Source organism: Rissa tridactyla, chromosome 2, assembly GCF_028500815.1.
Source record: "Rissa tridactyla isolate bRisTri1 chromosome 2, bRisTri1.patW.cur.20221130, whole genome shotgun sequence".
NCBI classification, from domain to species: domain Eukaryota; kingdom Metazoa; phylum Chordata; class Aves; order Charadriiformes; family Laridae; genus Rissa; species Rissa tridactyla.
Window position 1 is genome coordinate 105,216,504 of NC_071467.1, and position 24,916 is coordinate 105,241,419.

At 40.5% G+C, this 24,916-nt stretch overlaps 1 protein-coding gene across 1 annotated transcript in view; it reads right to left on the reverse strand.

Annotated features, from left to right (window-relative positions):
• The window catches only part of LOC128904750 (collagen alpha-1(XV) chain-like), a 150,951-nt gene that overhangs the window by 58,317 nt on the left and 67,718 nt on the right, over positions 1–24,916 (reverse strand). The window contains exons 10-16 of the mRNA XM_054189417.1: positions 22,262–22,324; positions 18,477–18,554; positions 16,345–16,407; positions 13,030–13,155; positions 7,373–7,435; positions 4,295–4,330; positions 3,612–3,764 (exon numbers count right to left, since the gene is read on the reverse strand). Coding sequence (XP_054045392.1) covers positions 3,612–3,764; positions 4,295–4,330; positions 7,373–7,435; positions 13,030–13,155; positions 16,345–16,407; positions 18,477–18,554; positions 22,262–22,324 — 582 coding nt within the window. The remainder of the gene's footprint in view (positions 1–3,611; positions 3,765–4,294; positions 4,331–7,372; positions 7,436–13,029; positions 13,156–16,344; positions 16,408–18,476; positions 18,555–22,261; positions 22,325–24,916) is intronic.

Below are 24,916 nucleotides of genomic sequence, written 5' to 3' on the forward strand. Positions count from 1 at the left end.
GAAAATTGCTACAGAATTTAAGAATTTCTCTCTCTTCCCCCCCCCCCCCCCAACTGCTCTGTTTTCTGGAGTCCTGGAAAAAAAACCCAGAAAGATACTGAACACAAATATTTGTATCTTTTCTCATTAAGCTTTTCTTGACCAATGCATGATGTTCTGGAGATAGCCTCCACTCAAATGCAATAAGGGCATGTTGATCTTCCTTACAGAAACTCTGGACTTTAAGGTCTTGCCAATTTGACACCATTTCTCCAGCGCTTCAGGCTGGATCACATCAGGTAGAAGTAAGACAGCACCACAGTTTTAAGTATGTGCTACATTTGAACATGCTGTAGCAGCATTTATCTGTTTAGTATTTGTCTGCCACCTGGCTACTGAAATACTGTAACACCTGGTAAGGGTTACATAACTGATTTAAGGCAGGGAGAACTTGGAGGTAATTTGTTAAGAGCAGCAATCATTATTCAAAAATAACGATCCTTCCTAATTCTCACAGTTGACTGTTGAACTCACACCTAAAATACAGCTTACTGAAATGAAATAGAGCAGAAAAAATGTTCTATCACAAAATTGTAGAATTAATTATGTTGGGAAGGATCTCAGAGGCTACCTAGACCAACCTCCTGTTGAAAGCAGTGTCAACACTGAATTCAAATCAGGTTGCTCAGAGATTTGTCCTCTCAGGCCTTGAACCCTTCAGAGATGGAGGTTCTGCAGCCACTCCAAGCACCTGTTCCAACACTTGGCTGTGGTCAATGTGAAGAATATTTTAGTTATATCAAGTGAACACCTCCCCTGTTTCAATTTATGATTGTTGTTGGTCATCATTCTGTGCACCACTGTAAAGATCCTGGCCATGTGTCTTCTCAATAACCTCCTTGTAGGTATCAGAACGCTGCTAAAATGCTTAAGCCCTCTCCAGTCTAAGCTAGCTCAGTTCCCTGAGTCTTTCCTCATAGGACATGAGGACCTATGAGGACCACTGTCATGGCCTTCTGCTGACTTCAGAAAGATCTCTGTGAAGTGGAAGACCTTGAGAGCAGCATCTGTATTTCCTGTGGAGATTTTCTAGGGGTTTGAAAGAAGACTACACAGAATGCAGCAACGTCCCTCCAGCTCTTGTTGTTCTGATTGCGACATTCCAACTGTGACTCCACGAGAGCAAGAACAAGAGAAGCAGAAGGAGTGCGCAGCTGGAATCAGATCACACCTTGGGGACCAAGGTGTGAGTCACTGAGTCATCAGGTTGGTTCATGTCCTTTCATATAACTTCACCTGAGACTGAATGTTATTCAGACTTTCATTTTGCTCTTCCATCAGCTATCATTGTATCAAATATCAGCAGAAAATCTGCTGATATTCTGTTTGGCCTGCTTAACCAAACACTTGCTTCTTAGGGTAAACCCCAAGCCGTGTTTCTCCTTCTTTCCTTTGCCTCCACTGTGCCAATATATTTTTCCCTTTAAGAGAGTGCTTGAAGCCTGCTTTATATAACACACCATCGCTTTTGACATCTGCATGTTTTTTGTGGGTTTACCAGGTACCTTCTGCAGCTCAAACTGTTCTTTTGGCAAGCGTAAGTGCCAGCAAACCCCATGCCATTTGGTTTTCGCACATAGCTGGTCACAGATGCTAACAAGTGCTAACAGGAATGTTTTGCAGAAACAGCCTTACAGCAATAAACAGACTGCCAACCAAAAGGTAGTGTTGCCCTAACGAACTGGCAGACCATGGTGCTGCTTTAACAGATGGCAGGGGTGGGCATCCAAAAGATCAGCTACAACGAGCAAGCCTGTTAACAGTAGTATTCCTCTCAGGGAAATGACAATCATGACAAATCTGTTTGGACTAGATGAAGTTCAAAATTAAGCCAGTCAAGATATTGGTGCTGCAGTTAGAGCTGAGATACTCTTGTGTTTGTGTGCATAAAAATGGGGACTTCCAGTTTTCACTCTCTGCTGCTCATCTGCTAGCTTTGCTCCTCTGAGACTTAGATACCAGAGTTTGGTCCTAAGTACCTACCTGCAGGGCAACTCTTTGTGGCATAATGAGGTAACACAGGCTTCTACTCAAATAGTGTGAATGGGGAAGAGTGGAGGACCTCTTAACACTGGATCCTCAAGGGTCGCAGAATATGAATGTAAGTCAGAGAAGCCATCATCCTAGGCTAAAACTCAGACCAGGCCTAAGATGAAGATGAGGCTTGCCAATAGTTCTCATTCTGAGACAAATACATAATTCTTCATGGGAGACTCTGTACCAGCCGAAGTTAATGCAATGGAGTGTTTGTATGCTTAGGCTTTATGCTGTTCCTTGCTAGCAATTGCAGTGCTGGCAATTAAGAGCTTGTGAACTGCTGGAGAGATTTTTTCATCCGTTGAAATCCACTGACATCAGTATCAGAGATTATGAACCAGTAGTGTATGTAGTGCAATATTATTCAGTCAGACATCAGAAATTACAATATGTCTCTAAACAAGCATTAGTGGTCAGCTCTGTACTTGGAGTACTCAAAGTGTCTCGAGTAAAGAAAAGAAAAATACAGAAGGTGTAGTTTAGACAGTAGGAGAAACATGCATGAGTAAACTGGTATCTTTTAAACACCACCACTTTACTGCCGCAGTTCTACAGATTTTCAGTAGTTTTGGTCAAACCTTGCTTACTTCTCTGATGAAACTGCCCTCAGTTTCTGTGCAAAATGTCCCAGGTGAGAAAAACAAAAATTATGGAAAGACTTTCCTGAGCCAAACAGCTAAATTAGAAATGAAAAATGCATTGAAAAAGAAAAAAAGGGAAGACTCATATGTGAATATTGATGCAGGCAATTTGTCTGCCTCTCTTCACGCAGCAGCTCTAGTTCTTGAACCTGAACCTCGAACGCTTATGTTTTCTGTACTGTGAAGCCACTTTCTGCTCCATCTAAATGAGCGTTTTTCAAATAACATGTAAAACTCAGCTTGAGCTGGCCAGATCTCATATTTTAAAGTGGTGAAGGTATTATTTTCGGAAGTAGAAAGAGAATCAACTGCATTTTTTTTAAAAATGGAACATTTTTCTTCAGAGTAGAACAGACCATGAGGTCAGAAATGTCCAACACCTGTCACTGTATTTACATGTTACATAAGTGACATGCCAAAACTAAACTCGTGGCCTCAAAAATGACAGCATGGGAAAAGTCATAGCTTAAGGGGGACCTGCAGTTTGATTTTAATGAATGCTGTCATGTCTCTATGTGTATTTAAATAATTGCTCTAAATTATTTACATAAAAAAGGGCTAAAGAAGTTTTCTCTTGTAGTACAGTATTTGAGTACTTTATATTAGCAATGATATAAGCATCAAAAATACCACCTGAACACTGTTAGTACTGAATAGTTTCATGAAAAGTGCCCAAAGAAATCCATTACTTCCGTGGCCTAAGTGTGGCCAATTACATGGTCAAATGTAAAAGGAATTGTAGGCTACTCCTAGGCAAACTTCAGTCTAGAGCAAATTACCCTATCTGTCACCAATTCAGCCTTAAATAGCTGTGAAATATACCGGTGATTACACTGTCCCTCCTCTGAAGGAAGTAGATCCATAGCTACAACAAACCCCGTAATAGCAAAATACCTCAAACCCCAAACTGTAGCTTAGTCCTGGGGGTCCAGGGGGTCCAGGGGGCCCAGGGGGCCCAGGAGGTCCTGGTGGTCCAGGTTTCCCAGGAGACCCAACAGCACCAGCTTGTCCTTTGGGGCCTATTGATCCAGTAACTCCAGTATCACCCTAAAATAAAAAATCAGTCTGTTGGTATACTGAACATGCATAGTAGATGCAAGTAAGCAGAATCATAGAATGGCTTGGGTTAGAAGGGAGCTTAAAGATCATTTAGTTCCAGCCCCCCTGCCATGGGCAGGGACATCTTCCTGTAGATCATGTTGCTCAAAGCCCTATCCAACATGGCCTTGAACACTTCCAGGGAGGGGGCATCCTCTGATCATCTTCATGGCCCTCCTCTGGACCCACTCAAGCAGGCCCAAGTCTTTCTTATGCTGGAGGCCCCAGAGCTGGATGCAGTAGTCCAGATGGGGTCTCATGAGAGCTGAGTAGAGGGAAGAATCACCTCCCTCAACCTCCTGGCTACACTTCTTAGAGAAGTACTTTGGACAACTAAGAAGCCAAGACTGACAACTTCATTAGGTTTCACAATAATGATCTTTTAGACTTCTCAGCCCTTTTTTAGACTTCTCAGCCCACAGTATTTGCGTGATACTGTTATGCTATAAAGACACTGTCTTTTTTCTTCTTTTTTTTACCTTTGGACCAACAGAACCAGGAAGACCTTGATCACCCTGTAAAAGAAAACCAATCCTAATTACTTACAGTAAGAGCATTAGACAGGCAACAAAACCACATTTATGATATTTTTGCTTAATTAAAAACCCCACAGATTTCTGTGTTTTTTAATTTGATGTCATAATGTCCTTTACATGAAACATTAGACCTCTTAGTTAAAAAGAAAACATTCAAACAATCTGTAATTCAGGAGTTACAATAACAAATTAATAGCTCTGGTCTGGTATGCAGACAGGATGCAATCTTGTATTTCAATTATTGCTGCAGATTTTAAAGGTCTGGAGCATACAGAATCAAGCATTGCAGGCCACCTAGAATCATAGAATCGTTAGAGTTGGAAGGGACCTCAAAGATCACCCAGTTCCAACCCCCCTGCCATGGGCAGGGACGCCTCCCACTAGATCAGGTTGCTCAAAGCCCCATCCAGCCTGGCCTTGAACACCTCCAGGGATGGGGCCTCAATAACTCCTCTGGACAGCCTGTTGCAGTGCCTCACTACCCTCATAGTAAAAAATTTCTTCCTGATATCTAATCTTAATCTACCTTCTAGTTTGAAACCATTACCCCTCGTCCTATCACTACATGTACTATCACATCCTCATGATTCTGAACTTAAATGTCAAAACTCTCATGGTATATAACAGAAGTGGAAACTGATCCCACACAAGTTGTCTAGGGCACCGTTCAAAACAAGGGATATGATGAGTAGTATGATTTTAAGGCTCCTCTGTAGCAATCAAGGTATTTGATTTGATTTTATACACTTCACTTAGATACTATTTTTTCCACTTCTAGTTCATAGAATAGACAGAAAGTCACAGCATGCAAATACTTCTTTTCCAAATTGCACTGAATCTAACAGAATTAATTGCTATATTGGCAAGCTCCTGTCCTTAGTCATTCAACAGAAATATTGCTTGAATAAGGTCTGAAAAAAATGAGTAAGCACCAGGAGTAAAATGACAACAGTATTTTCTTCCCAAAGTAATGGCAAAAAAACACATCAAATTTCACTCCAAAGAATAAATTGACTTTACATTCAGTGCATCCTGAAGTTTGTCTCTGTAATCTTCTCTGGATTAATCAGGAACAATGATTAAAAATAGATATTGCAATTAAATCAAGGTTTAAAAAAAAAAAGAAGAGTAGAAACGGAAAAAAAATCCTATTATCCCAAGATGCTGGGGATTGTATTCAGCAGGTGCAAATATGCAGTGTTTCATTTCTAATTAAACTTTTGTCAAATGTACACAATGCAGGAAACGGGCTCAGTGGGACAAAGCATTTGAGTTTTGTCCTTTTTTTTTGAGGATTAAGCCCGTTTTGAAAATGTAATTTTCCTTCCTATTACTTCCCTTTCCATAGCGATCTCTTCCTATAATATGCTATTCAGGTTCAGTTTAATTCAGCTGGACTTCTTTCTATTCTTAGACTCCTTTATGTAAAACACATACCACTGATTACAATGGACACAAATTTCAGATGCCAGCTTTGTAACATACATACTGCATTTTCTGGACAGCTGCTAGTGCCCACGTGTGCTGCAGTTTTACCAACCTCAGGCTTTTGAAATTACAACTCAGATCCTGAGGAGGAGGAGGAGATTTAAAAAAATAATATTGTGATCTAATAAATAAATAGTTAAATATCAATATTCTGGCCATTTAGGACTTGCCTTTTAATTTCCCTTACAGTATGTGAGCTTTCAATCCCAGAATCACAGAATGGCAGGGGTTGGAAGGGACCTCTGGAGATCAGCTAGTCCAACCCCCCTGCCAAAGCACGTTCAACTAGAGCAGCTTGCACAGGAACACGTCCAGGCGGGTTTTGAGGGTCTCCAGACAAGGAGGCTCCACCACCTCCCTGGGCAGCCTCTTCCAGTGCTCTGACACCCTCAAAGTAAGGAACTTCCTCCTCATGTTTAGGTGGAACTTCCTGTGCTCAAGTCTCTGCCCATTACTCCTTGTCCTCTCACTGGGCATCACTGAAAAGAGCCTGGCCCCATCCTCCTGACACCCACCCTTCAAGTATTTAATAGCATTGATGAGATCCCCCCTCAGTTGTCTTTTTTCCAGACTGAAAAGACCCAAGTCCCTCAGCCTTTCTTCATAAGAGAGGTGTTCTAGTCCCCTAATCATCAATGTATACTTGGGAATCTACTTTCAAGTTCTTGTGCAGAACTTGTGTAGAAGCTCACTGGAGGATGAAATTTTCCTGTAGTATTTTTCTCTGTCTTCTCCACATCCTTCTTGAAGCGGGGTGCAAAAAAAATGTATTCAGTATTTCTAATGCAGATTCACTAGCCCTTATTAAAAGGTTATAATTATATCTTTAGATCTGTTGGCCATGCCTTTGTCTCCTTTTTGACAGATTAAATGCTTTGAGCTCCTTCAACCTCTCCTCATCGGTCACACACTCGAGGCCCCTGGCCATGTGCATAGCTCTCTGCTGCACCATCTCTTGAAGTGGGATGCAAAACAAATGGGTGCAGTAATTTGGGGAAACTTAAAAAGAGTAGCAATTTTGCAATATGTAGCTTTTGGTTCTGTAGCAAGACAAGAAAATCTACCTGCTGGATGCTATGATTTCTTGCTTTCATTTACATGTTCCCAACTCTGCCCCTTTTGCTGGACATAGTGCTCATATGATCATACATGAAGCCAACCAGTGCAGCAAGTCAACAGAAAACTTCGCTGACAGGTTAGGATGCTGAAATGTCTCATCGAGTGGTGAGTGAAGGGTGGAATTGCCACAAATGTGGGGGGTGGTATATTGTAGTTGCGGGCAGGACAGTGCAGTAGCCAGCAGTTAAGACAAATACGGACTGCTGCAGAAGCGTACAAAACTTGATGTGTAAGTCCAGTCCTGAATATGCCTTTTGAGATGCGTTCTACTAAGCCATTAGCACGTGGATTCAATTAAAAAAATATTGAAGCCAGCCAACACTGTGTTGCAGGGACAACCATTAATGATTTTTACAGCCTAAAACTGACAAAGATTTTCCACTGAAGTAGGAGCAAAACAGATGTATAACTTACCTTTTCTCCCTTCTGTCCTGGTGAGCCAACCACTCCATCAAGACCAGGAGGACCTTGAGGACCCTGTAGATGATAGTAAATCTAAAGCAGACGCCACTTGAGAGCCCTCTTCCTAACATGTGCATGTAAGTATTTTGGACCAACTGATGAAACAGAATTATGAAAGACAAATGTGTAGCACCAGGTAGCACCTAACACCATTAAGTTCCAACATTTGTATTTCTTATCTTCTGAGAGTTTGGCTTGGTAACAAAACAGTATTTAAATACATTTTAATAGAAAACTCTATCAATAATATAAACCAACGTAATGTAAATATAATGTTAGCTTGCAAAATAATGGTGCTATCCAAGCAGGTTTTGACAACACTACTACAGTTGTGATGGGGTTGAAATCCACATGCAACTCTTGACAACCTCAGTGCCAGATGAGAGCTAGCTGAGAATACCTTGATATTGACAAAGTCAGAAAGTGGCCAAGGTTTTCTGTGTGATGCCTCACTTCAATTTTGCCAGTCTCCTGTGTTGTATCCATGATTTAGCATGCATTTGCGTGAGCAGCCAGGCTGGAAAAAACTGGCTAGAGGGTCAACCAATCAATCAGTACAGGTATTGAAATCCAGCCCACAGCAACTACACATGCAAGAGAGGGAACAGTTGCGCACATATTTGCATACCCTATGGTTTTAAAATTGGGCTGTGAAAGCCTTTAATTAAATTTACAGGTGTGCATTCTGGCTTCTGAGAATCTTTTATCAGTTTATTTATTCATATGTTTTGGGAAAGGATATAAATGCTTGCAGAAGGAGACAGAAAACATTGTTTTTCTCTGGTGTTTGCAGAATGGTCACAAAGGCCCCATTTTCCCTGCTCTCCTTACTTTTTCCCCCTATTTTTGCCCTTTGGATGTGTGTGATAGAATAACTAATCAATTCTTTTTAATATTAAAAAGATCAGAAATATTTTCAGTATGTTTCAAACATTTTCTTATTGTATTTTGCCATGATTACGTAGACAGAAGAGGATTAGAAAAGAGGTTGGGCTAACAACAGTAATTGTTCTAAATTTGAGCAACTATTTCCCTTATTCTGCTTAGCAATTTTAAGTTTCATCACTCTAAAATTGCTTATTTCCTTTACAGCTTTTGAATAGCCTTTCTTATGTAGCTAGCAAGCAACGCTTGGAGATTTGTTATTCACTTCAGGGTGTCATGGATTTGTGAGCTATTTTTAAAAAAGAACCATAGAAAATATCCTTACACAATGCCATGAGGCAATTTAACTTCATGTAGCATTTAGAAAATATGTATTTAATCAGATCAATATCACATCAGTATCAGATTCAATGTGGAGCAGTTAGCGAAGCAGTATTTCCCGTTACAACAGGCAGCTTTTGCCCAAACATTTCCAAGAGATGTTACATCACAAAGTTCTTCATTGAGCAAGGAATTAAGCCTCCACCCAACTTGAAGCAATTGGCTAGCCTTCTGGCTAGGATTCACAACCGAAGACCTTTAATTACACAACTCTTTCAATGTGTTGTGTAACTGAATGATGATTCCTATCCAAAAAATTCTGCTGTGAGTAGATTTCGCTTCATTTATCCAGAGTGTGTAAATGTGTGCACATCGTTGGAGAGCAGGGCTACAGTTTCTTAGATCACCTGAAAGTGGGGTAATGCATGGGTCTGTGCTGTTAATAGCTGGAGTTTGCCTTCAGCAGCCTGCAGAGTTGTCATTGTCTGATTCTTCTGAAAACGTACTTTGGCAGTCTGGTTAACATTTAACTTCTACTTCTTTAACTGATATGTTTCCTAGGAATTATCCTGAAAGTGGACAACAAAGATTTCTGTTGTATCAGAAAAATGACTGGCTACAAGTAGCCTCTGAAATCTTAGATTGCACAACAGGGAGCACATTCATCTTTAAAACAGAAGATGAATCATTAAATATTTTATTTATCTAAATATAAAGAACATCCTCTTTTATGGGAAAATATGCCTGAACAAAAAGCAGACTGCTTCTAATAGTAAGCCTTAAGATGCTAAGCATCTCCATTTTACTGAAAAATTATTATCAATTTTAAATATATGAGCACTGGGAAGCAACACTGGTCTGAATTAGAGGACTGGAAGACCTCCAATTATTCTCTGAGGATATTGTGGTCCTGAAGATACTGTGGTTCTGAGAAATGCTGCCAAAATAGGTATTTTCATGACAGGTCTCTGCAGGACTTTTTAGAACACTTGATACTTTCCTATCTCCCAGATGATGTGATTTTTTTTTTTTTCAGGTTTAAGTCAGTCATTCAGTGAGTAGATATGACTAGAAATAGCTTACCTCCAAACAATTAAAATACAAAGTAAGGTAATTAATTAATTGAAAGCAATGAAAGACTGGCCAGGCACTGCATTTATGTCATAAAGCTATGCCTTTTTCCTGGTTATATTCTAGAAGGACTTCTCTTCATACTTAAAGTAAGACAAAAGTTACAATGAAGCACATGCTTAGACCATTGCAGTGCCATGGTCTTTAGCAGTTGCCGTTCTCTTAGTCTGAAGTATTCACAGTACTTAGTGGGAAATATTTACGGCACATCTAAAAAAAACCCCACTTCAGCAAGTTTTTTATTACTCTCCAAAAATACTGTAGTCTTGAAATATTATCGCAAGTCTAGCAACATTGGATATCCTCCCCGCAGTGAGGTGAGAATCTCAGCTCTTAACTGAAATAACAAGTTTCTAGCCTTTTTGTTTACAAACAAACCCACAAACATGAAAATGTGTTTGTCAGAAATACTAAATTTCACAATCTAATGATTTCAGGGAAATAATAACCTGACAATAAAGAAACAAATAAATAAAGCAAGTACGAAAGCTCTGTCCTGAAGTCAAGTACTGTGATAAAGACAGCAGCCTATCCAATGCTGGTCTGGTCCGTGTTTGTGGATGAGCTCCTCATCTCCTTTCACTGCCAGGGAGGGAGGGTCTGGTGTATTGTAAAGGAGTTTGAAAAAGACTGGGCTGTCAAAATTTTTCTCTTTTGCAATCAATGCAGAAAATATCCAGGAAGGACTGACAGGACGGGTACAGCAGGATAAGCAGAGCATGGGGAAGGCACGCAAGAGTGTGGCCACTGTGCAGGACACTGGAGAGCTGCTGACAGTCCACCTATAGCTCTTTTCAACTAAACCATGGGCCCTTCAGGCCTTAATTCCTTAATTAGAGTAATTAAGAATAGGAAAGAATGAAAAATGTGTTCCTGCTGTCATAGCCCTCGAGTTGTTAATGGCAAGTTTCCTAACAACTAGTGGGGCAAGTGTGCTCTCAGTACATCCTTTTGTCCTGCTCCCTACATCCTCTAGACAAGATACTTCTTTCCTTCCCAGTAATTGGGATTTTCTTCGAAGGAAACCGTGCTATAGAAGGATGTAGGTGGAAAGGTATTTCAGACCTACGCTTTTATGCTATCAGGTTATGACAAGGCCAGCAATCCAAAACATAGAAGCACACCGAGGCCCTACAGCTTAGACGTGTTTAATGAGACAGAAACCACTGGAGTTCCAGGCATGTTTAAGGCTTTTCCTTGCAGGATACGTCAGGAATGCATTAAATTAACCTGTGCAGGTTGTCAGTGTTGTTGTAGCAGCATGAAGTTGAGTGCGGGCCAGCCTTGTTGGTTTTGTGGCTGGCAGGCTCTGAGCTCCATGCTGCTGCATGAGCACTGTTGACTACTTCCATGCTTACCTGGAGCCTACAAGACCCTATGCTACTGTAACTGCAGGACAAAGGTGTCCTGAGTGCATCTTGTTGCTGGGTTAAAGGCTGACTCTGTAAATAGCACTGGGAACAAACCATCAAGAATCACAATCTTACCACAGTTACTGCATAAAACCATTGAAAAATCCATTGATAATTTCTAGAAAGCAAAGAATAACAGAAGAAAGCACAATGTTTACAATACACTAATTTAGTAAATGTTTGATATTTATTTTCAGATTTAAGTCAGTGACACATTTCTAAGGATCTGGACTACAGCTGTTAATTATGGTGCAACCTGGTTGTCAAAGCTCCTTTGCATACACTTTTCTGAAACATGTCAGTGAAAAGCCTGGATGGATACTGCTTTTGGAGCCTACTTTTGTGGGACCAGGTTATTTCACCTTAGTGAAACATCTCAGTAATGGGCCAGAACCACTAACTGCCTTATCAATCTCCTGTAAAATTGTAAAACAAAAGGTCATTTCAGTCCTTCAGTACTCAAAACTCAGCCAAAGCACTTGAGTGCCGCAAATGCCGAAACTGTGTTTAACTCAGCAAAATGTACAGACCATGTATAGCTACACCTTCTGTACTCTGTTTATCACAGCTTTTATTTAGTGAGGTTCATAGGCATACAATTTATTCCAAGAGTTAACACTCTAAGACTTTGAAGTCCAAAAATTACCCTGATTTCTGACCTGTGTTGAGTGGACACTCCATCTTGCAAGGACCTAGGGCTTGGTTGAACAGAAATTTGTGATGCTTACACTTTCTTGTAGCCTGAGAGTATGAGACCTGTCTCCTGACAGAAAAGGACTAGTTTTCAGGATAGAACTCTGAAGTATTGGCTGGAGGTACCTCCATGCAGAGCTAAGCGAGATAATGTATGTACAGCTCAGGCTCTTCTCAGTGTTTCCCTCCTGGTTAATTCAGGGTACATACATCCTCAGCTCTTGGTTTTCATTGACTTCCCACGCACGTGCTTCTTGGATCCCATTTTAAAGATTTTCACGTGCTTAATTTCTCTCTGCACAAAGGATGCTGCCTTCCACCTTGATGGCCAGACACTTAAAATTTACCATACCCACCTTTTTAGACTTTGTATTAACTACTGACTTGGTTATCCTCAAAAAAACCTAGCACAGCTGAGATGCAGTGGGATTTCCTCTTTAACATGTGTCACCAATACACTTTAATATATGTTAATTCCACCTTGTCAGATACAGCAACGGTGACTCACTTTGAAGGTAATGTGAACGTATAGACCAAATCTAGTCCTGAGAACAATTGCTACTGGAAGATGGGAATAAGGGAACTATATTAGTAAATATAGTTCCAGAGAGGATTCACAGAGCTGATCAATGCTAAAAAAATGGTTTTCTTCACTGAAAAAACACTTTACTGAAGATTTGTTAACAAATAGGCGACACTTGAACTTTTAGCAACCTTTTTTACAGTAGAACTGTATTTCATATGTCCACAGGAATAAGTGTTTCTACATAGCTGTAGAAAAAGATGGAAGACAGTTCCTGAAACTGAATTTATGCTAAAAATTCTCTGCAGATTATGTAGGTGATTTAGCAAACTTTATTGTCCTGAAAGCACCACAGGAAAAATAACCCTTAGCCTTATTCAGTGTTAGTAAAAGCATCCTTACTTTTTATTTATTCTGGTACAGATTCACCAGTATCTGTCCACCAAATGTACATCCTGCTGTGGTGTAATGTGTTAACTAGACATCTATTTTGTTATTTTTTTGCAAAAAATGTGCATAAAATCCAAACTCTTCAATTAAAAATATTCTGCAATAGTATTAAGAATTATACAGACTGTAAGCCTTAGAACTTAGTGTTGTAGGACAGAAACAATATTAAAGTTTGTGCACAAATTGGTACTCACCTCAGGGCCTAGTTCACCAGAAGCTCCATCTTCACCTGGTGACCCAGGAGGTCCTACACCTGAATTGGGTGCTGGCTTTCCCGGAAGACCAGGCAGTCCTGGAGGGCCTGGTGGCCCAGGAAGACCCTGGATAAATCAGCAGCATTGTTAAAAATGGCCCTACCCAGGTACATTTGTATACACATGGAACAGGAAAAGCCCACACAGACTGTTCAGGTTCATAAAACTCTCAGCTTGGGTTACCATCTGCCTTCTGCTTCATTAAGAACCAATTTTAGTTTCACACATATACTCCTTACGTAGGGTCACACTGACCTCCTCCATCTTTGTTTTCTGAATTGTGCCACCTCATGGCACACAACAGCAAGCAGGAAACTGAAAACCAAAAAATTCTGTGTCAGCTCTCTGTAACCCAGTAAAGACCTTAGAGATATTCCAATGACCAACCTAATGTTAAGAAACTTAACCAAAATGAAATCAAGGGATCACTGAACAGAGGGAAGCGGTTAGTTTTTTCTCTACTCATTTCAAAAGGTTTCTCCATGGGATTGTTGGAGCACTGAGAACTTGTACTCATGGTCAAGACCTGACTGTCTTAGCGCTACAGTTTAGTGCTGTAAAAATGGCCTCTTCTCCAAAGATCTATCCTGCGTGGACATGAGCAAAGCTATTTAAATTTAATAAAATGAATGAAATATGTTACTTGATGAGAAATAGTACATTTGCAATTATTCTCTCTCGTGCAAGTTCATCCTTGTTACTGATTGCATTAGCAGGCAAACATGGACAGTTTGAAATTTTGGAGCACGGCACTGTAAGGCAAGAACGCTTTAATTCTGACTTAGGGTCATCTACAGGGTTCTGTTAGGAAGATGTTCATCTTGGATTTTCAGTACAGTCGACAGGGCCTTCTCGGGGAGCCATTCCAAGCACTCGCCTATCTTGTTAACAACATAGGGCATCTAAAAAGGCTAGTCTCCTAAACTGGGCAAGATAACTAACTTGGCTCAAGCCAGTTCCCTCCTGAAGAGCCTTGGGAATAAGGTATTCAGCACTTTGGAGGAAAGAAGAAACAGAAAAGAAGTCTTGAGGCAGAAATCAATCTGAGAGAATGAAAAATATGAGGAGATGTGTTGCAAAACAGAGGTCTCAGAATGCTATAGCACTCTGGAGTTCATAGGAGACAGGCATCCAGGGAGTTAATTCCTCAGAGAGCTGCGGTATTATTGATGAAACAGCTTCTAACTGAAGGGTGGAAATACTCCATCACAAAGACTGCATCAAAGATTATCTCTCATTCCATCTAAATGGACCAGTAAGGGCCTTCTCATAGAATCACAGAATGGTACGAGTTGGAAGGGAACATCTATTCCAACCCCCCTGCCAAAGCAGGGTCACCTAAAGCAGGTTGCACAGGAACGCATCCAGGCGGGTTTTGAATATCTCTAGAGAAGGAGACTCCACAACTTCTCTGGGCAGCCTGTTCCAGTGCTCTGCCACCCTCAGAGAAGTTTTTCTTCATGTTGAGATGGAATTTCCTGTGTTCCAGGTTGTGTTGTTGTCCCTTGTCCTGTCACTGGGTACCACTGAAATGAGTCTGACCCCATCCTCTTGACACCCGCCCTTTACATATTTATAAGCATTGATGAGATCCCCCCTCAGTCTTCTCTTCTCCAGGCTAAACAGACCCAGGTCTCTCAGCCTTTCCTCATAAGAGAGGTGCTCCGTTCCCTTGATCATCTTTGTAGCCCTCAGCTGGATTCTCTCCAGTAGTTCCTTGTCTGTCTTGAACTGGGGAGCCCAGAACTGGACACAGTACTCCAGATGTGGCCTCACCAGGGCAGAGAAGAGGGGCAGAATGACCTCCCTCGACCTGCTGGCCACACTCTTTTTAATGTACCCTGGAGACCATTGGCCTTCTTGGCCATAAGGGCACATTGCTGCCTCCTGGTTCTCATTTATGTCTCTTCATGTTCAGCCACTTGATTTGTCATTTTCCTAACATTTGTCCTTAACTGTAATATATCACCTGATTCCTTATCTATCTGACTGGTTGTGTGAATAGAAAGCCGCATTATTTGCAACTGCAATACATGTTTTATAGATTGGTACTTGGATTTTCAACAGGGACATGATGGCCATCTAGAGCTAATGGGTGAAGAAGTGACTCAAGAACAAAGCAAAACAAAACAAAACAGAATAATTTCAGATCTGGCAGCAAGTTCCAGTTAATTGATGTTACTTTTGCCAAAAAAGGCACAGTACTGTCTCTCAAAATGTGTCAAGTATCTGTGAAGAGAAAGCACAAGACCTATGCACCGATTCAGTCTCTAAAACAAAGCTTACTTGAGGCTGTTGATACATAATGCTAAGAGTGACAGACTAAGCTAAAATATTAAACCAGTAGTTATCATCCCACTTGTTCTGCTCTGTTCCTGGAGCCTGCTGATCTCGAGCACAGCTGAGAGCTTGTGAGTCAGCTGCATTTTACAGCATAGCCTATAGAAATGAACTGAAACTGATGCTGACTTTCCTGAATATTATGTCTGCAAAATTAAGTAGTTTAGTAGATTCACAAGCCATATAAGCTTTTTCTGAAGCTGAGATAGACACCTCCAGGAGAAGTATGAGGTGAACATCTAAGGCAGCAACTGCTTTGACTGTCTCATTTGAACCAATGGCCAAGTGTGCCCATGACTCAGGTTTACCTGGCATGAATACTCCTTCCCAATGCCAGAAATCTGGTCTCCCATGTTACACAGCCCAGAGAACCTCAGGAACATATGCAGCAAAATATTATTAACTTTCACTAAGCCAAAGAAGCTCTGTCTGCTAGCCAGCCTTGATGTAACAGCGTTACAACTATTCACAAAGGTGAAGACACAGGGAAGGTCAAAAGACCATCAAAATGGGTCAACAGTGGAAGTTGCAGTGTAAAGTATTTCATATAGACACACTTGTTTTTTAGAACAGGTACTCCAAGTTAAAAAAAACCCAAAGAATAATGTCATTCCCACCTCCTCTTAATTGTCTTCTCAGAATCAGAATAAAAGAATTTTCTCATTTTAAAAAGTCCTCTTGCCATTATTTCTTTGTTGTCCTCTTTCTTTCTCACACTTCTTCCCCACTCACATTCACGTAGGTCTTTTTTAGATATTGAAATGAAACCTCCGGTGTTCCCTACAAAGCATTGCTGGATGTGGTGTATTAAACACGTACAAAATTTGCATTGTGAAATTGTACCACTGTCAATGAAAATCGACCTTCTACAACCTTTATTATGCTAATGAGAAATAAACATCAATATATACTTACTCTTAAAATCTCAGTCTCTCCATCAATATCTCCAGAACCCGATTCTTCAGCTTCCAGTCTGTTCTGGAATTAGGAGAATTCTGTTTTAAAATATTGCTTCTAAAGGTGTCAAACTAAAGTATCGCTTGCCGATTACTGCAAATACAGCTATAGTCGATATCATTGCAGCAGACTGTCACTGGTGAAATAAATTGTAAGACAACAAAAACATTTCAGTCCCATTTCTGGTGTTTCATACCATCTATTTCGTAGACACCCAGCGCTGTATTTACGTGCAGATGCTCTATGAGTACAGTGGTAACAGTCCTGCAGGACAAACACTCCATGTGACTGTTTAAGTGAACAGAAGATGAAGCAGTGTCTCAGACAAATCTTAACTCTGGAAAGATACCTGTCAACATTAAGAATATCCTAGAATGCATAGTTAACAACTAGCCACTGTTTCCTAGAATGTGCCTTTTAGTTCAAAAGCCAAATTCTGAGATTCCTACAGCTGGAATACAAAGACAAATTTTATGAAGGGAAAATTAATATACTAAAGTATTTTCTACAGTATTTTGTTAGAAAAACAGTTTGGTTTCAGTATCGCAATCTAGTTGCACTCATTTATAAGACAATTTCATAGATTCAAGCTTCAACTTCATCTTCCTATATTACAGAACCTACAGTGCAAATTACAGTCAGCATACATACTGTCAAATAATTTTTTTAAACCTCTTAAGAAAAAGAAGTACTTTTCATGGAAAATTTGCCACGATTTCTCTGCATAGTATATATAACAAAGTGAAATGAAGTACAGGTATCCAGTTTTTTAAATTATAGAACTTGCTATGAAAGTTTTACAGAACTCATAGTTTTAAGAATCGAAAGGAATGAACCAGGATGTGCAACTAACAAACTTGTCACTTGAAATATGACTTTTCTACATGTGTGAGTCCCACCACATTTAAAATGAAATAACGTCAATTCACACGACAGTAAATTAACTACAGATTCCCACTGCAAGTCCTTGAGGAGTTTCATAGCTGTGTATGCTTTGTAAACCACAGCCCAAAGCACACAGAGAACTAGTAACTGAATCAGTTATCATAGTACCAAAGCTGATGTTTCAAAAGCCCAGGAATCAGGGATGCGTTCCCTGGCTGCACCGAGGCTTCTTTCACTTCACACCAGAATAAAAGGCCTTGAAACTTGCTGTGACAGACAAGGAAGTAAACACGGTGCAGGACCTGGTGCTCACTGCTACATTTAGAGATGTGGCCTTTGGGTGAGAAATGCTGTTGGGCTGGAGCACCTTGTCCTAGCCATCTGAAGCTGCCTTGCTGGTGTCTTGAAGCCAATATCGATGGAGGCTAAATAGTGCAGTCCTTCATAACATGGTTACGCTATTTTTATGCTACAGAAAAAGATTGGTATAATTAGGCAGACCCTAGGTCAGGGGACAATATAATCCATTTTGGTCACTGGAATATGTCGCAAACTGTCTTGTTAAATACTCACAATACTTAGTAAGAGTTTTGTTTAAAAATCCACCACAGGACTCCCACTGGTGTCAGTGCTGGGCTGTGTCTACACCTAAAATCAGCTCCCCTACCGTGAATTGAAAATTCAAGCCAGATTCCTTCTTCAGTTGCATACATGTGTATCCTCATGAAAACAGTGGGAAAGGCTCAAGTGCAGAAGAGAGATGAATCTGAAATATTGCCCGAGTACTGAGCATTCAAAATATGTACACTGTCACCACGCTAGTATGTGTTGTAGTATTTAATGACAGCAAACGTAAGTGACTGTCAAACCATTTCTGTGTTCAGTAGCAGGAAGACATGAATAATTCAGGTTTATAATGCCTTTTTGAGGAAATTTTTGTCTCTTGATCTCCCATATATTATTGCTTTTGCACAGGAGAACACACACATTGACTGGCTTTTTGAAATGTGAATACTGGGTGTTTATGTAGATTACAGTACACACGCAGTTTAGCCAGACATTTATTTGCATTTCTGCCTGAGTGTTTTAGACAACATGATTGTCTCTGTGGCAGTCGGGCTGCTTTCCCAGAGAAAACCTCCTATTTTGTTCTGGATTCCTCTATGGCAAGCCAAGCTCATTGTCAGAGAACGCCAAATACTCACGGATCCTCTGGAAGGACCAGATGGTCCTGCAGGTCCTGGTAGTCCAGGGGGTCCTGGCAATCCCTCACCAGGATCACCCTAAAACAGGAATGAAGATAAATCAGCAAGGATTTAATTACATAAATGCAGAACAGGTCTTTTCAGCATTATCTGCAATCTGTGAATTTCTAGTCATAAGAAACAACAAAAGCATCTGCTTAGATGCTATGAGCAGAGCTGAACTTTGTTCATTTCTAAGACAAGCTCCCAAGAAGCACGATCTTTGCACTGGCAAAGGAAGAAAGAGCTTTTCCCTTTCTAACTTCTGCAATGGATTTGCAAATGTACAAGCGGCATTAACAGCATTAGACAGCATTTATTTCTTGTCAGAATAATGTTTTGCTGTAGTTCTTGCCTTATTAGGGTACATTATATGCCCCCCCCCCCAATAAATGAGCAAGTAGAAAGTGTGGTCACACCATGGTACTCAATAAGTAAATTTCTTCAGTTTATTGCTACTGTCTGTAATGCTTTTTCCGATACCACCGTGTCATGATTATTCTTCTATGTGTTGACCTTTATCTATTGCCAACACAATGAAAGGCCCTGTTCAGAACTATGTCATCTTCTCTTATAATTACTACCATCTCTTCTTCTTCGGCTTTGTTACATCATCTCTGACATTTTGCTGAGGTTAGTTTGAAGTGCTTCTGCTTAAGATATTTGTGACTTTTATTAAATTTTCTGCTCAACCCCAGCATTTTTCACTCAAGAGTTGGTGTTCTGCCTCAACTTTTTTAATCTTAAGTTGGAAGTGCTTTATAATGTATCTTTTCATTCTCAACTACCTATGTGCCTTTTTCTGGAGAATTCACTAAGCAGGATTTAGCCTTTGTGTTTTAAACTTTTTTGGGGGAAGATTGTGCCACTGCATCTCCTAAAATGGCACCAATAGGATCATAAATAAATGGCAGACCAAAACATTGGATTGTTTAACATGCATGCTGTTTTCATCAAATAATTGGCACTCATTTAATTTCATTTGATGAAGTCATGTATACCTCTAAAAGTGATTGATGCCACTTGCTTTTTGCCTGATACATCTGACAGAGGGAATGCTGGGAGAAAATATAGTGCCCTCCTCTCCCTCCCTGGCTGTGTCACATTCCTTGTCTTTGGCATTCAATAACCACAATTCTCCGTTCTGGGGAGTTCCTCAATGTGCGTTTTGGACATTCTTCCTCCACGATGACCATGGTTTCAGAGCAGATGTATGTTTAGAGGGGAAGAAAGAGCAATGCAACTGCTTGTATCCCAGAGCTTCTCTCACCATTGGGACTGGAAAGCTCAGCTACCGCTCTACCAACGCTTTCTTGTAGCACAGATTCCTACACATCCATCCTGACATTGCAGAGCTGCAAGGTGTGAGCTCCTTCCCACCTTGCACCGGGAGGAGAGAAACCAGACTGGTTGCACTGAACTTTCTTAAAGGAGTAGAAGTCACAGAGACATAACTCTGGCTGTTAGCCAGCCTCTACTGATCTATGCTTTATCCTCTAACCTGCCAATCTGTTACCTGGGCTTAGGGGCATTTTAATCATCTTCTCTAAAATCATATATTCAGTCACACAGCAGGAAACACTGAATTTTACCTGCTTCTTGGTCACTTGCTCTTTATGCTTGAGGATTCATTAGATAAATATATTAATTCATTTTGTTGTTCCCTGTGGCTTTGTCGAATGGTTCCTATAGTGATACTTCAGTAATATTCACAGAAATGTGTTTAATTAATTTAGGGCTATTTTCACTGTCTGCTAGCATGTTTATTTACAGATACTCTTCATTCATTTTAACGTACCCTTTGCTTTTTTTCAGTGATTATTACGTTAGCTCCTGTCAGTGTTTTGTGCTTGTTCTCATGCAATTTCTTACACTTTGTGTGTACTGCAAGGAAGAAAAAAACCCCATCTCTCACATTTGGATCACAGTTGTGTCTAGGCAGCCTAATCGCATCCATTGCCAAGGAGCATCTCATGACTGTATCTCTGCACTGAACAAGGACCACAGTGAAAAAGTGACAGCCAGCTCCCCACTCTCCACCGATGTGGAGTACCCTGTTAATTCTCAGCTTTCCATTTTCAATTACAAGAACCGAAAATGGGCAGGTGGATCCTGCTGCTGTTCCTCAAATTTGAACATTATTGCGCTGAAAAAAGTGCTGACTGCCTTTAGAGAGCATAATTGGTTTGATTTTTTTTTGTGTGTGTACGTATCAGTTCTTTAAGCTTTGCTTACCCTACCAGCATAAGAGGAAATCACACTGATTGGGATAATGAAGTAATTTGCTGGATGACTAATAATTCAAAAATTATTCACATGTGTAAAAGAGGATCAGAGCAGTGTTCTCTTGTTTGTTCTGCTTTCCGCTGCAGGAAAGGGCCTGGTTAAAGTACTGCCAAATAAATGCTCTGCATATGAAGCTGTCAGTGTCCCTTAGTGCTTTTGAACCTATTGCTAGGATTTTCAGCACCTCTGCTAACTTATCTTCACAATGCCTCTTTGAAGTATCCCTTGAAAATATTAGCCCAATTTTAAAAATGGAAAACAAAGCTTAAAATGTCTTTACTAAGATAGCCATATAAGTAATCAGGAATAGACTACAGGAGTCTTTTACTTCTAGATGTAGCCTTAGCTCACTATGGCTAAGCTGCTTCTCCTGATGCCAGAATGTTTTCTTTCTGCTGCCTATGCTCATCAATAAAATAAGGCTGGGGACCATTCTTTGGCCCTGAGTCCAGGTAGAACAGACTGGCTGTGTTCACAGTACTTAGGTACTTGGCTCTGGGCCTTCTTTTAGCCCTATATGTTCAAAGCTAATATTTTGAGTATGGGGGTTTTGTGCAATTTTCATGAAGTGACTGCTATAACTGATTTATGCCACTCTTTATAGCGAATCCTTAGCCTGCTCTATCTTGTTCTCTAGTAGCACAATGAGGTTATGCTACACTGCTCCAAATATGCTACTGTTAAAATGTCTCCAGAACTGCTGTAAAATTCTTCAAGTGAGATTAATGGCACTGCAGTTCTTGGTGGCATCACCATCACTTCTTTCGGTGTCTGAACCACAGAACACTTAGATGATACCATGCACCAATTGCTGCATTGCCGACAGGTTGAGGGAGGTTATCCTTCTGCTCTACTCATCTGAAGTACTGGGTCCAGGTTTGGGCTCCCCAGTACAATACAGGGACATACTGGAGTGAGCCCAGTTAAAGGCCACAAAGACGACTGGAGATACAGGAGCTTCTGACTTACGAGGGGAGGCTGAGAGAGATTAAACTATTTAGCCTGGGAAAAAGATGACTTGGGCGGGGGATTTTGTCAGTGTGCATATATATATGTGATGGGTGGGAATGAAGAAGACTGAGCCAGTGGTATCCAGGGAAAGGACAATTACGTTCAGTTCATAAGGGTAACTGTCTCTGTTAAATCACGTAGCCAGTGGAGTAAGTTGCACAGAGCAGTTATATATAACAATTTTTCTTTATTAAATGTTAAATATAACTTCCTTAGTTCTCCTGTGAAAGTCCAATTTTTTCTATTGCTGAAATTTATTCATATTCTTGAAAAATCCTTGTGATTCTGTTATGGCTGCCCTTCATGCAGATTCATAGGTGAACATCAGGATGTTTAAATTCTTCCTGTGATTCCCTATTGCTCTTATTATTTTCTCTCAGGCTGTACTAAATTAACACATGTTCAAGCATAAATGGTATCTGTTGGTTGGTTATTGAGAGGACACATACCTTTTCACCTTTTAGGCCTACTTTTCCTTTCAGTTCTGGCAACTCCTGAAGTCCATTTTTACTCTAAAAGGAAATAATTTTTTTGATTAGACATTACCTTATGCAGGCTACAGCCTGTACACTTAGCAGCAGAGGCTGGACATATGGGTGCTAGATTCTAACCCTTAATTTGTGCAGTGGGAGGAAATATGGGGCTTAAACCTCGATGCAGCTGGCAGCGCACAAAACGTGCCTCTCACCACATCTACTTTGCCCACAACAAAGTGGCAGCAAAGCCTGTTTGGGACCCAGAGATGGTAACGCTTGGCAGGCTGCGTTTGGATCTGACAGGATGCCAACTGGACTGCACAGCACTGGTGAAAAACATTTTGAAAACTCTAATGTTCCACTAGAACAGAGACAGCTGTCTGAAAAGTCCTCTTCAAATTTTCTGTATCTATCTCAGCCATTTACTTATCTAAGAGGTAAGAAAGTCTTCATTTATTCCAAAGTTACTGAATATGCTTACAGCAGGTAAATTCCAGGCTAGAATTCTGCCTCTTCCCTAACAACTTTCAAACTCAAAAAAAGGACACTTGGAAGAAATCTTTTTTTAGTTTCATACAGAAGTAATAGTCAACAGAGAATAGTGAGATATATTTGCAACTCACTACTGCAAACTGCTGCCCTGAGTGCACCAAATCATACCATTGGCATTAACCTATTCCCACCTTCATCTGAAATCCTTTTTGCCTTGACCCACCTGAATATACTCAGTTCCTACCAAGTAGGATGCTTCCTGAGAACATGCATCTGACAGGGAATATGTGGTACCATATAGCATTTCGCCCCATTTTTCACCCTAAACTTCACCAGTCAAATTAATCCCAAATGACATTTCTATATATGTTCATCTACACGTAACACGTATATGCTCTTTCTAAGAAGGCTTGATCGTTGGCTAGAAATAATTCCCACCAGCTTTAAAGCCAGTGCTGTTATAAAGTGGTGCTATTTATAAATTCAGTTATGACGCTGGAAAAAATTCAGAAGGCAAATAAATTCTATTTTCCCTAATGGCATTTTAGGAATCCGGACAACTGTGAATATGGACTCTACTGCTCAAGTTTTAGGGCTGTATAGACGGGCTATATAAACTCATTACAGAGAAAAAAATGTATCTGTAAGACTAAAAGTTTTTTTTTCTCCTATTATTATTTTTCCTATAGAGTAACCGGTATCAAGTTCATAGAAAAGTGGCAAACACATGGCCGATATAAATCTAGTGCATACTAATTTTATTGCTGAGTGAAGCCATATAAATCCAATAGTGAAGTTGCATAGGTATGTGCAAGACTGGAACGTAGCTACACATGGACAAAAGAATATCTATCAAAAATACAGGACATTAGTTCATTTCACAAGATAAAACAAAATGTCTATGATTGGAAATAGGATTGTTTTTCAAGGATTTGTTTATAGGGACAAAAAAAAATGCTTTTGAAGCATTTGAATTAAATTTGGAGAATTTTCTATATTTTGGCTGAATAGAATTTTCTTTGAAAATGTTCTGCTTGAAAGTAGTCAGACTTCTCTTGATACAGAAAATGTAAACCTCTTGTCCATACACACCCTAGTGACGCATTAACCTGAGCTTAGGCTAAAAATTTCAAAATCAGTAACGTTTCTCTGACTATAGCAATGTATCCAGGCAGCATTCATGCGGAAGCTGAATAATGCATCCCATGTTGATCACTGACTTATTTTTTTTAGTATCTTAAAACACACCAGTTTCACTTGAGGTTCACTTGCAGGGGCAGGAACAGACAGTAAGTTCACGGCAGCGGTGCACGGCAGTATACAAAAGGAGGAGCAGGCATGGTAATGGTGACAGCCTCTGGGTGGGAAGGTCTTCAAGAGGGGAAAGACGCCCAAAGTGGCAGCAACAGATAACAAGTAAGGAAACAAAGAGGCCAGGCAATAAAGCGTCAAGAGCACAGATACGCAACAGCAGCTGAGACGCTCACGGAATATGACAGCGAGGGATTTGTTATTGTGTGCGTTGCTGTGCAATACTTCACCCCCGGAGGACGCATATGCAATCTATCCGTGGCTCGTGGTGAACTGACCTATGGATGAGAGTCATCCGGAGAAGGGAGGAAGGAACAATACGTCAAATGCGACAGAGGAGAGGGTAAAGTAGAAGAATGCAGAGAAAGGAAAGCAGGAACGATGAAGCAGAAGGTGCAGTTGAATTACTGCACAAGAGTTGAGGGGTACATCTGGAAAGTTAGTAACAGCTGAGCTTGGGAGCAGACGACATGGCAGCATGTGTCTGTGGAGGGTCAATGAAGCACTTTGTTTTGCTCTGAAAGAGGTCTGGATCTGAGTATGTCCTGGCTTTGAAGTTCTTCTCTGCAAAAAAGCCAGCCTCACCAGAGCTGGACACTTGTACATCTGATTATGGTATGCCATGCCTCTTATTTTCTTTGCAACTGGGAAATGATAAATTTCTCATAGAAACCAGGGTCCTCCTCTCTTGGCAACATGAGCAAGTCAACTACAGCACCAGAGCTGCCTTCTAAAGAGAGCACACGGAGAAAGAACTTTGCTGCTTAAGCTTCAACATAGCTGAGTCTCTGATAAAAAAAAATGTTGTTGGGGTTTTTTTTCTTC